Here is a 13,199-nt window from a genome sequence, read left to right as displayed (position 1 = left end):
TATGGTATTAACAAATTAATGGGTGATCAAGTAGACACTAGACAGTAGTCATACTCATACATAAATGCCCCACCAGAAAAAATTTTCGCCCGGTATCGCCCCCCCCTCCAATAAAAAATATCTGATATATTATATAGAAGTGACTGTATACAAACCTATATACACATCATATGCAGTGCCGTAAAAACCGGGTGTGCAGAGTGTGCACCACACACGGCCTACAGGCCTCATAATAGTATGAGTACTTCTATAGTATAGTAACTATAATAAGTATAGTTATATTGCAGGGCTTCAGAAAAATGTATAATACGGCCGAATAGGGCCTCTAAATTTTGATTAGCACACAGCTAGGCCTCAAGTAGTCTAGTTACGGCACCCCTTGGCGCTTATTTATATTATATTTTAATACCAACATTTAATTTAACTATAAGAGTCATTAAGAAATAAGACACAAGTTACAAACTAAGTTAAGAAAATTCTTAACTTAATTACAAACTTGGGTATTATATATTACTTAATTGTTATTGTTAATTGATATTTAATTAACAAATTTACCTAGAATATTTCAATCATTTTGAGTATTTCAGATTTTTAAAAGAATTGATATGTACATATTATTATGTAATAAGGAAAAATAGCATTATTTTAACTTCGTATTATGTGAGAATAATGCAGTAGTCCATCGTCATAGACCATAGCAACAATGCTAGATTAATCAACGTCCTAATAACTGACGCCAATAACGGGTACAAATACGGGTGCGTTTACCGAATATCGTCAGTCTACTCTCAACCTTCAAACTGGCAAGAACTAAGAAAACCAGCCGAAGCAAAAAAAGAAACAAGACCCAGACGATCGGCGGCGAACCCAGTAAGAGAAGAGAAGAGAAAAGCGAATGAACGAAGCTCATGGTTAGCAGATACCGATCACCAGACGAACACCATCGACTACCAGTACCAGTAGAGGTCAGAAGATACTGTGGTAGACGGGTAGTGTCGACTCAGCGGTGCACAGCTTCGTCCGCTTCTACCCAGCTGTGACCACCGGCAGACATCGTCTAAAGTCTATACAGATATGTCACGAACACCAGGCCAATGTCCTCACAAACACCGCCATTTATGTTGTGTATACAGGAATTCCCACAAGAATTCACTTTTTGATAGTGGTACTTGGTAGGAGTAATGCATACTCCAATAACCCATCACTTTACATTAGTGAATTCTCACGGGGACAACCTGTATATAAGTGTGTAAACTAATATAATATAAAAGATAAAACCTAATATTTTGGGCTTCTGTGACAGTGACAATCATATTTCCCTTAAAATATCCATTCACGCCGCTGGTCCTACAATATTGCACTAATATAAGTATACATTGATATACTCGTAATCATCGTAACATGAACAAAAATAATACGAACCTAATAAAATTAAAAGCTATAGATTACGTTGCTTATTATATTTTATGAATCATAAATTATCTGCACTAAAACATAATAATCTTAATCTTAAACTCCAGAAACCATACCTATTTTCTATATTAAATAGTGTCGCTGCCGCTGCGTCCTGCGTGACCACTTGAAACCACTTTTAATGACCCCCTTCACCCTTGACCGCACATCGACTACCACTCGTCGTCGCTACTGACGCCGTTCTACTTATTCACGTAATATCAGCATTCAAGTTCATACTACAATTTATAAAAACGACACGTATATATATGTGGCAGTTGTGGATCTCAATGTGCTTATTCAAAAGTGGTATGACATCGGCGGGGAACATACGCGAAGCTCCTCACCCGTCCAGACACGCGACGACGATCCGAGCTAACCGGCCACTGCCAGCTCAGTTCCGTCTACGACACGTTGAGGCTGGGGGTGGAATAATGTGGTGTGTCACATAAGACCCTGCGCAGGGCACTATCTGGTTGTTCGAAGTGCCATCGCGTATAAGGTTAGGTGATGTACGCTGCAGACGTCCGCAGCATCATGCCACATGACTGAATGCGCGTCGATCAACTACAACTCTCTTCCTTGTCAGGCGGTTAATACCGACTCGGTACTCTCGCATGGGGAAGACATAAAATCAGGGTCCCTAAATTCTACATTATCCCCCAAGGGCGTACCTGTCTCGGCTACACTCTTCTTTGAGGTAGGCTCCGTCGCACAGTAACCGTAACTTCTGAATCCGATAAGTATGTATCATTTAAAAAATTAAAATGATTCATAACTTAGGAGCGAGCATGGAGTTTTAGATTTAAATTTGGATTTAGTTTAAATTTTCGAGGTCAAAAATTAAAATTTTTAGTATTTTTTAAAAATTGATTGAAAAACAAAAATTTTTACACAAAACAAGTTTTTGAGAAAAATGATTTTGTTTTTTTTATTTATTTAAAAATCAAATATTTGTATACTTGAAATTTTCACCATTATCATTTACTCCTAAATGGTATAATTTTCTAAATTGTTTGACTATTTTTAAGTTATTTAAAGGGATAAGATATGTTCTATTTTTTTTTAGTTGAAATTTATAAATAACTATATTTATTAATATTGAGTAGACTTTATAGTTAGTCGCTGAATATTATGTCAAATAATATAGGTAAGTATTTTTTTTTTTTTTTTTTTATAGGTAAGTATAAAGTATTATATAAAACTGGACCTGAAATTGTGTAGGAATACAGCGACAACGCAACGCACCGCACCACCTTTGTCCTTTGCATCATTTCTACACTAGCGCTTCATATGAATATTCATCAAATATTAACATTGCTTTGTCTATTTGTCAACTTAAATGATTGACATTAACACCTGTATGACGAGTAAAACGATATGCGCTGGTCTTTCTATACATCATAATTCATAATACATTTAATATTTATACATTTATGATTATATATTTTATAGAAATGTTCTTAAGTCTGTGTACATTTTATAAATTATTATTATTTAATATTATTTAATTTTTGATTATTATAGTATTGTACATATTTAATATTTATATAGTTTGTAATTTTGAGGGGCCACATTTTACTGAGAAAGAAACTGGGTCATATAATAGCCCATAAGGGTCAGTTAGAATCTTACCACAATGTGCGTCTAAAATGTACACTGATGACTGAGGTGCATAAATTTTAAATATAATGGTATACTGACATATGCAATATGTTCATAAAGTATAAATATTAAATATAAATATATAATATAAACAATAAATACTAGCCGAAGTGTTGTCGTTCGCCAGTCACTTGATGATTTCTACTTTCTTCAACAAATGTATAATATATGTCCACGTATTTAGCACTCATGTTTATTGTACCAACAATATAAAATACTACTTAAGAATAAAAAAAAAATTTAAAAAAATACAATTTAATAAAATAGGCCCCATGGCCCCCATGTATTTTATATTTATTTTTAAATTTTATTTTTCTATTTTTTTTTCATATAATATGTATTATATATGTCTGATGTCTTGACCAATTTAATTTAAAAATATTATTTTATTATTTACTAATTTAAGTTGAATAATTATTTTTCCTGTTTGTTAATAAAATTATAGAACTTATGTAAAAAGTTTGTATAATAAATGTGTTTAAAAAATATAATATTTTTACAAACGGATAATAAAATAAGAGCACAATATTTTGCATAGTCTACAGGCATAGTAGGTCTTATACTTTAATGTGTTAATACAGACCTGATAAACTTACATGAGAAATTACATATTTATAACAAAACATTTAGATAAGATAGGCATTATAATTTATAATTTATAATAATAAAATAGATATTGTTAAAATTTTGAACGATTAAGTGTGTAGCGTCTAATATAATGTGTATTGGCTATTCAAAAATAAAATAGGTTAATTCGTTAATTGATGAAATTTTATTGTTTGAGTAATTAGTGAATATTTCATATTAGTAATAAAAGTTGTAGTACTTAGGTAATGATTTGAAAGTTCGAAACAGCGACTTGACATGCTGTCATGGAATAAAAACGTATTACCTGTGCGATCTCCATGACGTCGTTGTATGACTAAAATTAAATCAATACTTTGGATGTGCGACGCGGCCCGCGGCCCACAGTTTTCAGTACGTAGCATACTATTTTATGATGTTTTTGTTTTGACCGCCCCTGACTTCCGAGCGCGTAGTATTATGGTACGCCATTAATAATGACTGAGTCGTGTCAATGGCTACTAACGGCAGCGAGGAAGGAAGTCTTTTTGATTTGGACACTGTGCGGTCATTACATAAGACAGTAATTGCTCTGAGAACAGCTCTTGAACGGTCAAAAGCGGAACTCGAATTGGTCAGGAAATCTTGTGGCGCCATGGATGATAAAAAGGTACCCACAAATTTAATATTTTGAATATTTTGATAGTTTCGTGGATTATTGAATTAAATTCAATTTAATCCAATTTACCTATTAAATATGACTATATGAGTTTTATTGTATGCGTGTATGTATTATGACTCCACAAAATATTCAAGTGACTAGTTAATTAATTGAATAGATATGACATTGAACATTTTCGTCATAAAATTTTAGGCAGTGATTTATTTATCTTTAATATTATATAGGTATTGAAACATATATATATATATATATTATAGGTGTATATTGATTATTATTTTTTTCTCTGGCTCAATATGCAGAGTTCAACCAATTGTTCTTACAATGCTTAATTTATCATTTAAATATTATGGTGCTTCGTTAAAAAGAAATATATATTTAATCATATTTTCCTGATATATTTAGATTGTGTGTCAAAACTCAGAAGAAACCGATGAGATTGAGTTAATATTTACAACAGATGACACTATGAATGTGTCACCCAATGAAGATCTTGTGTCTATAGATAATGTTTTGGAAACTGATATATCAAAGTGTGGAGCAAATGCCAAAGAAATGACAAATTCTAAATATCTTAGTCCTTTACGGCCTATTTTAAAGGATATTACACTAAAAACTCAAGAAGTTGAAGCGCAGACAGATATTACTGCTTTGCCTCTACAATGGCGCTCCGAAGGATTTCTTGTTAATCAAGCCAAGACTACATCACCAAACACAACGTTACCATCCAAATTTATTGTACCAGTTGACAAGAATACACGCAAACAATGTTTGCGTGTATCTAAAAAGACTACAGAATCAAGAAGGGTCATGTTGTCAGATATTAATTTTACAAGTATGGTGCCAGAGTTGTCAAGGAGTGTTGATCATTTGTGTCGGCAACCAGGACCTCTCACTCGTGAACCATCAAGATCAAAGTATTACTTACAATAATGCAATGTTAGTTTAGTATTAAGATTAATTATTATTTATTTTTGTATAGATTTCCACGAAGTCCTGGTTATTTTTCTGTTGGTTCATCATCTTCGCGATATGATTTTGGTTCAGTATTTTCAGTGCATTCGTCATGTTACCGGTGTCAAGTAAGACCATCAGTTATGTCATTAGAAGCACGGCACAATGCATCATGGTCGTCGATACCATCTTCGCCTACTAAATGTCGGCGATCAGCAAGTGTTCCATGCGAACCATGCGTATCATTACAAGATGTGAAGTACTCATCTACTGCTACATTAAAAGCAGAAGATGAAGCACCAAAGAAAATTAAAAACAGAGTATCATTTAAAGGTCAGATTACTTTTTACCTAGTTGAATGAAAAAGACTAATTTTAAAAATAATTTAGAATCTGGGAAATTGCGTTTGTCAATGCCAGATTTAAGAAAATCAGAAGGAGACTCAACTGATTCACTTATAGAAGAATCTGAATGTGTTGTTCGTAATGCTATAGACTGTCTGATCACTGGATGTCCCATAAATGTCAAGGAATGCAAAAAACACAGACGTTATTCAGAACCGTATCATAATAACCTAGGTTAGAAATCAATTTTTATTTAAAAAAAAAAATTTCTTTCAATCTTATAAAATATTTTATATAAATAAATAAAAATTTGATTAAAATGAAAACTTCATATTAATATGTAATTTACCAAGATGAGAACTATATGTGGAGACAGTAGTTATATCTATTATAAACAGCCTATATATGTTTGCTTATTTTTATAATTTTATTATTTAACTGCCTGTTTTTACCTACAGATAACCATCATTCTAATTTATTTTATATTTGCCAATGCTATCACAAACTATTTGAAAATAATATCACTTACATTATGGTATATTAGGCAAGTAGTAAGCAAATCTTCAAAATAAAATATTTTTATACATATAGGAAGTTTCATGATTAATTTAAATAACTGTTATAAATATAAAAAAATTTAAGAATTCTCTGTAGTAGATTAGTAGATTTCAATGGTAAATAATAATAATCCTGCCATGTTTTATTTAATTAAAATAAAAATATATTTTCATATAGTCTGTGATAAAAATATTAATATGCTTATTATTAGTAATTATCAGTACGTGTTTAGTCATTCGTTCAATTCGTGTATAACAATACTATTGAAATGTTAGATGTTGAATTACATGGAATTATAATAATTATTCAATCCAAAAAAATTAATTTTTGAATTATCACTAAAACATAAACCACAAAATAATGAAACTAATAATACCATAAATGGTATTATAATATAAAGAAAAGAAAAATTGGCCACCCATGGATACTTCTTGGTATCGAGTCTACCATTTCAAATACAAGTAGATCACGCAGTCTGATAAGTCACATATTGAACGATTACTAAAAATAGTACTTAATATTTAAAATAAAATAACTATAATAAATTATTAGAAAAGTAAATACATATAATTTTAGAATGTTGTTCAATGAAAGTGTATGGCAAGCCATATTTGCCAAAGTCCATTTATGATCTTCAATTGAACGCCTATGTCAAAGTTATTACAAGCTTTGGTAAAGTAGTAGGTGGGCGACTGCGATATATCGGTCATGTAGCGACTATGACAGAGCCATTAATAGGAGTACAATTTGATCAAAAGATTGGTGACTGTGATGGATCTTTGAATGGGATCAGATATTTCGAGTGGTAAGTTAAATAAAATACAGTTTTATTGTAATAATTAATTTGATATATTTTAATGTTTTTAGTGGAATCAATAATGGACAATTTGTTCCATTTCAAAAGATTGTTATGGCCTGGAGAGATATTTAAACATATACATGGAATATTCATAGAAAAATGTTATTTTATGTGTAACAGTATTATTCAGATAAATCTTGTTGTGAATTTACTATAATCAAAACATATTTATATTATTATTAGAGAAATTTATTGTAAACATTAAATAATTATCATTATAACATTATGTTTGAAATTTAAAATACTTTATTAACACAAATACAAATAAAGTTCAGATAATAAAGACAAATAATATTTGCTAGAATTTTTTTTATCCATATGATATATTTTACATGGCTAAAAAATTTATAACATTCTAAATTCTAAAATTATTACCTTCATATGCTTACATAAAGGACTTGGAATTTATTAATGCAAGCCCATTATAATTTTTAATTTAAGCTCGGCTTTCATAATATTTTGATTCTTTTTGTTTTCTAACAGCCTGTATGCATTTAGCCATAGTGGGTGATGATCTACTAATAGAATCGGTCATATAGAAGTCTTCTAAAGCAATTTGTTTAACATTTAAAGGGGTACTAGCAGTCTTGGAAGATAAATCCTATAACAAAAAACGTTAATATATTATAATAAAATAATTACAATGATGAACAATGGACTTAATTACTTTAGACAAATCTGAAGCTTGAACCAAAAAATTTGCTTCTTCTAGGTCTCCATATCTGGTCATACTTGGACAAACATCAGTTAAACGGTCACGTACCTCATTTAAAGTGTCATAGGGAAGTTTTACACCCACAAACTTAATGATAAAATGCAATATATAAATAAATAAATTATTAAACACATGATAAAATCTTACTTCAGAAATTGCTCTGATAATTTTCCAGTCCGAACGTGCCATTCCTGGCGGCTGCACAGCCATCAATGTTTGTTGTGCACGACCTTCGGTATTTACATAGGTTGCTTGTTTTTCTGTATATGCAGCACCTGGAAGTACAATATCGGCAATAGCTGCTCCAGCGTCTCCGTGATGTCCTATAAGAGAGTTAAATATTTTAAAAAAAATATTAAAATACTATTAAAACTATTATCTTGAAATAAATAAAATATTTCCATAAAATATAATGATATATACTCCTAAATATATAATTCTACATCGCAAGATTGCCAAATCTCTTGGACAAAAATAATAATTTAACATTGTTTCTTTACAATACATAGAACTTACAAAATATATTTAAGATGTGTTGTTATGACCATATTAATTAAAATTAAAAAATAATTAACAAGTAATAACCTGTTATAACAACAATCACATATACATCATTGACTAATTTGTATATTAAAGTTATAAATATATATTATAACAAACAATATAACCATTACAAATATATACAGGTTAACCAAGCCATACAATTTCCAAGATCAAAATATACATCATAATTAGTTGTTTTGCTAGTTTGCTACCTCAGTTATATAAATTATACATATGTATAGATATTATTTATCATTTAAATTAATTTATTATAAGTTTCAGATATTATAATTTTAATCAAAATAACTATGATTTTTTTGTAATTTGAATTAATAATTCCACTTAGTTATATTATATTATTTAATCCTGTGTATATTTTGATTAGTTCTATATTATTCATAGACATACTAAAATATGGAGCATCCTTACAGGGAATGGGTAGGTTTGAATATTGTGATAGAAAGGTTGTAATGACTCCAATCATTGTGCTTAAATTACAAATATGTAATAAATACATTTTTATTACACGTTTTATGATGGTACTATAGATATTATAGAAGAGTGGTTGGAATTATAGTGTCTATACACACTGAATAGTATAATTATAATTGAGAAATTCTTGTGCACATGTACAGTCTACATTATACATCAACAGCAAAATATTCAAATCAGACTGCTTTAACTAGTTATACCTAATAGTATAATGTCAATGATATCTCATAAATATGGAATGGCCATAAGCATAACGTAGGGGGGGCTTGGTTTGGCTTCAGCCCCTCCCCCCCAGAATTTTTGGGTAAATGTATGTGCATATAAACATATTAGTTTTAACTTCATTTTTACCTACCGTATAACAAAAAAATGTTTCATATAAATGAATAATCATTCATATCAGTTGTAAACACCAATAGAAACAATAAATAATTTAAAAAAATTTAAAAAAATTTGCTATAAAACATTTTTAGGAATTTAGCCCCCCTAACTTAAAGGACTAGTTACACATATGGGAATAGCTATTTATAGTTTTTCATATATACAAGATATCTTAAGTAATTATGCTTCTAAATTAAAAATATGTTTACCTTGATATATAACAGTGGTCCCAGCAGGTTTGCACTTTGTTAATGATTCATTGTCAGCTCCTAATAAATAAAGTACTTTGGCAGCAGGTAGATTATGATTAGGCTTAAAACCTAAATCTAATGCAGCCACTTGTCCAGCAACTTGTTGCAATACATTAAGAATTTTCCATCCCTTTTCAGCCTAATTTTTTTTGTCTATTAGTATCAATTATAAAATATTAAATAAATAAATTACATTTTTTGCTAATTCTTGAGAAAGCTGCTGTGCCTGGGCCAAAAGTATAGCACCATCGTTTTGTTCAAATTGCTGAGCTCCTAAAATTATGACTGGACGCTTAGCTTTAGATAGTTTAGCAAAAAATGCGTGTCTTTTTTCTGCTAAATCCTTGAGTATTGCAGGAGATTCACCTAAATACTAATTATAAAATCTATATCTATATATAATATATGATATAATAATAATAATAATAACATTATAAAGAGGTAAAGTTTGTAAGTTTTTGAGTTTGTAGGAAGTAATCTCTGAAACTACTAAACCAATTTTGAAAATTCTTTCACCTGTAGAAAGCTATATTAATTCTTGAGTGATATAGGTTATATTTGATTGTGATTAATAATATTTGTCAATCAATTCTGAGAAAAACTGGTTGATTTATTGATTTATTGGTGTGCATTGACTACATAAACATAAATGTGAAAATGAAAATTTTCATCATGCATGTTCTTTGAAACTACTCCTCCGATTATCTTGATTTTTTAAAGTGAAACTTCTTTAAAGAGGGTACAAAAAAAAAACGGCGGTTGGGTACTGTCGGCCATCACGGACCTAACTATTTATTGTTGATAATATTATTACTATTATTATTATTTGTTATTGACTTAAAGTTAAAAAATTACTTATTATAATAAATAAAAAAATAAAAAAATATAGTTCTATTGAAAATAAAAGTGTGTTATTTTTATTTTATTCCAATATCCACCTAATATCAATTGCATGACGTGAGAGAAGTTTCACTTCATTCGCGAGTACTTGTTACACGCACAGTTTTTATTTTTTTAAACTAAGCAACAAGTGCTCGGAATTACTAGTATAAAATAATATAAAAAACTAACTTACCTCGTAATCATAGGATAGGTCAACTTTAGGTCCTAACAATGCTATTTCCAGGTCATTATGTACATAAGATTTACGAATACGAGTGTTTAACAAAGGGGCTTCATATCGTGGGTTGGTTCCAATTAATAATACCAGATCAGCTTGTTCTAATCCTAAAAATAAATTTAATAGTAGATTTTAAATAGCTTATACAAATGATACATACCAGAAATGCTGCTATTTAATATGTATGAAGATCTGAGGTCAGTACCAGAACCAGTCATTGGAAATGGTTCTTCTGTGTATAATTCTTCACTTCCTAATCTGTTGAGCAAATCTTTTAATGCTATCATAGATTCAGCATCTGATAAACCACCACTTACACCCACAATCTAAAATAACAAGAATAAATTACAATATATAAAATCAATTTTACTTTACTATTACATTTCCATTAGCATTAATTAATGCTCTAGATGTTGCTACTAATGCATCTTCCCATTCAACTGGTACTAAATTTCCTTTATTGTCTTTAATTAATGGAGTGATCAATCTTTGGCGTTTAAGTCCATCATACGAGAAACGTGATTTGTCTGATAACCATTCTTCATTGATATCCTAAAATAACAAAATTATATTAACTAATGAAAATAATACTGGAGTCATATTAAATTACTTCATTTAAACGTGGCAAAATTCTCATAACATCACCAGCTCTAGTAGAAACAACAATATTGCTTCCTAGTGCATCCAAAACATCTATACTATCAGTTTTTCTAGTCTCCCACGGACGTGCAGAAAATGAGTATGGTTTACTGGTTAATGCTCCAACTGGGCACAAATCTATTACATTACCACTGAGTTCAGACAAGAACATTTTTTCTATATAAGTTCCAACCTAAAAAGTAAAAATAAAATAAATTAATGAATTATTATAATGAATACTGAATCTAATTTATTAATTCATACAACATACAAGTGATAAAAATTTTTAAGATATTATACCTGCATATCTGAACCTCGCCCTGTTGTTCCTAGATCATCAACACCAGCTACTTCCGAAGCAAAACGAATACATCTTGTACAGTGTATACAACGTGTCATTATAGTTTTAACAAGAGGTCCAATATCTTTATCTTCAACAGCCCTATATATTATTAGTAATTAATAATTTAAATTTATGTATTTTAATTTAAAATATTAAAATACCTTTTTCCACTAAAATCTATATCAACAAAACGAGATCTATCACTACCAAATGCCATACTCTGATCTTGTAAATCACATTCACCTCCTTGATCACAAATAGGACAATCTAGGGGATGATTCATCAACAAAAATTCCATAACACCTTCACGAGCTTTGCGAGTTAATTCAGAGTTTGTTTTAATTTTCCATCCGTTCATCACTGGCATGGCACATGCAGCAACTGGCTAAATAAAATAATAACAAGATAAGTTATTAATTATATAACTATATAATACAGTTGTGAACATACCTTAGGTGACCTTTCAACTTCAACTAAACACATCCTACAGTTTCCAGCAACAGCTAAACGTTCATGATAACAGAAGCGTGGAATTTCTACACCAGCAAGTGCAGCAGCCTAAATAACCACATTTGTTAAATATTTCTTCATGATTGCAATAATTTATCAAATTAATTTACCTGTAATACTGTTGTTCCGGGATCTACAAGAACTTTTTTATCATCTATGAATACTTCAAGTTTGGATGGTGGAGCTGGAGTATTAGAATTTGGTCGAAATTGCCCTGATGTAACCGCCAAACGAATACAAGGCACAGTACGCTGAAGCGTTGACCGAAACATGTTAATAAATTGAATCTAATGAACAGGTTTTATTTTTTAATGAGTTTCCAATTTCACTTCACATAAATGAAAATACACTTTTGCACTAATAATATGTATACCGACTAAACGTAATATCGGTGAACCTAGTAGAAGAAATAAAATAGTTTGATGGAAATCAAACCAAGTTCAAATGATAATAATCATATGATATTTTGATACCACGTTATACCAAAAATATAATACCACATCCATAGATAGAACAAACCATAGATAATAAAGTCGTATGTGTGATTATATACTGTATAGCAGTCTATAATTAATTATTACAATAACTAGGGGCTGGTAAAACTCGATTCCGGTGTGTAGAAGCTGCCTTCGAGGTGGTTGAGTGAAAATAGGGAAGGCTAATCGGTAGGGAACTAGGGAATGGTGATCGGGTGTCTAGAAATTGATCACTAAAAATGTGATAAAGTCGATTACCGTATTTGTGAGCGAACGTTTTCTATAACTTATCAGTTATCATTCGGTGTAAAAGTTAGTCCCATCGCATGCCTGGTTCTTTTTTGAATTCCAAAATAATAAAATTGTAATTGAGTGTCTATAAGCTATCAGCCCTCAATCGATGCAAATCGAAATACCTATACTCCTGATGTCGAAAGTCTGAAGCTGTGTTGCAGGATAAAATGTTAAAGTCTATTGCCATGTTTAAGTATTAAAATTGATTATAAATAGTATTTATAATCAATGGTAATAAGCTTAGAATAATAATCATCAGGGAAGTTCAATTTACACACATCTAAACCTAACAGGAGGCAATCGGACTGCGTCGGATCGCGGATGATGTGGGTGATGCACGGATGAAATTGTATTTCAATT

At 30.3% G+C, this 13,199-nt stretch overlaps 2 protein-coding genes across 2 annotated transcripts; one reads left to right on the top strand and one right to left on the bottom strand.

Moving 5' to 3' along the window:
* The first annotated feature begins 4,037 nt into the window (after nucleotides 1-4,037).
* On the top strand, nucleotides 4,038-7,379 carry LOC132931359 (uncharacterized). The gene is made up of 6 exons (XM_060997403.1): nucleotides 4,038-4,351; nucleotides 4,766-5,277; nucleotides 5,343-5,647; nucleotides 5,704-5,892; nucleotides 6,793-7,021; nucleotides 7,084-7,379. Exons 1-6 carry the CDS (start codon nucleotides 4,196-4,198, stop codon nucleotides 7,145-7,147), a joined length of 1,455 nt encoding a protein of 484 aa, XP_060853386.1. The 5' UTR covers nucleotides 4,038-4,195; the 3' UTR covers nucleotides 7,148-7,379.
* Nucleotides 7,299-12,480, bottom strand: LOC132931250 (NADH-ubiquinone oxidoreductase 75 kDa subunit, mitochondrial). Its single transcript, XM_060997364.1, has 13 exons — nucleotides 12,180-12,480; nucleotides 12,010-12,117; nucleotides 11,721-11,944; nucleotides 11,517-11,658; nucleotides 11,188-11,409; nucleotides 10,959-11,129; nucleotides 10,738-10,903; nucleotides 10,533-10,684; nucleotides 9,651-9,830; nucleotides 9,416-9,596; nucleotides 7,938-8,113; nucleotides 7,743-7,877; nucleotides 7,299-7,676 (listed from the first exon to the last, which is right to left on the bottom strand). Exons 1-13 carry the CDS (start codon nucleotides 12,339-12,341, stop codon nucleotides 7,512-7,514), a joined length of 2,184 nt encoding a protein of 727 aa, XP_060853347.1. The 5' UTR covers nucleotides 12,342-12,480; the 3' UTR covers nucleotides 7,299-7,511.
* Nucleotides 12,481-13,199: the final 719 nt, after the last annotated feature.

This window comes from Rhopalosiphum padi, chromosome 1 (assembly GCF_020882245.1).
Source record: "Rhopalosiphum padi isolate XX-2018 chromosome 1, ASM2088224v1, whole genome shotgun sequence".
In the NCBI taxonomy this organism is placed as follows: Eukaryota; Metazoa; Arthropoda; class Insecta; order Hemiptera; family Aphididae; genus Rhopalosiphum; species Rhopalosiphum padi.
This window is presented reverse-complemented; position numbering and strand designations above follow the sequence as displayed.

What these genes read in the sequence shown, in the direction of transcription:
- LOC132931359 (XM_060997403.1), top strand. Translation starts at nt 4,196, where the DNA reads ATGGCTACTAACGGCAGCGAGGAAGGAAGTCTTTTTGATTTGGACACT. An exon ending in GCGCCATGGATGATAAAAAG is followed by an intron (nt 4,352 to 4,765) that starts GTACCCACAAAT and finishes TGATATATTTAG; the next exon opens with ATTGTGTGTCAAAACTCAGA. An exon ending in CGTGAACCATCAAGATCAAA is followed by an intron (nt 5,278 to 5,342) that starts GTATTACTTACA and finishes ATTTTTGTATAG; the next exon opens with ATTTCCACGAAGTCCTGGTT.
- LOC132931250 (XM_060997364.1), bottom strand. Translation starts at nt 12,341, where the DNA reads ATGTTTCGGTCAACGCTTCAGCGTACTGTGCCTTGTATTCGTTTGGCG. An exon ending in CTCAAGAATTAGCAAAAAAT is followed by an intron (nt 9,597 to 9,650) that starts GTAATTTATTTA and finishes AAAAAAAATTAG; the next exon opens with GCTGAAAAGGGATGGAAAAT. An exon ending in AAGCTTCAGATTTGTCTAAA is followed by an intron (nt 7,677 to 7,742) that starts GTAATTAAGTCC and finishes TTTTTGTTATAG; the next exon opens with GATTTATCTTCCAAGACTGC.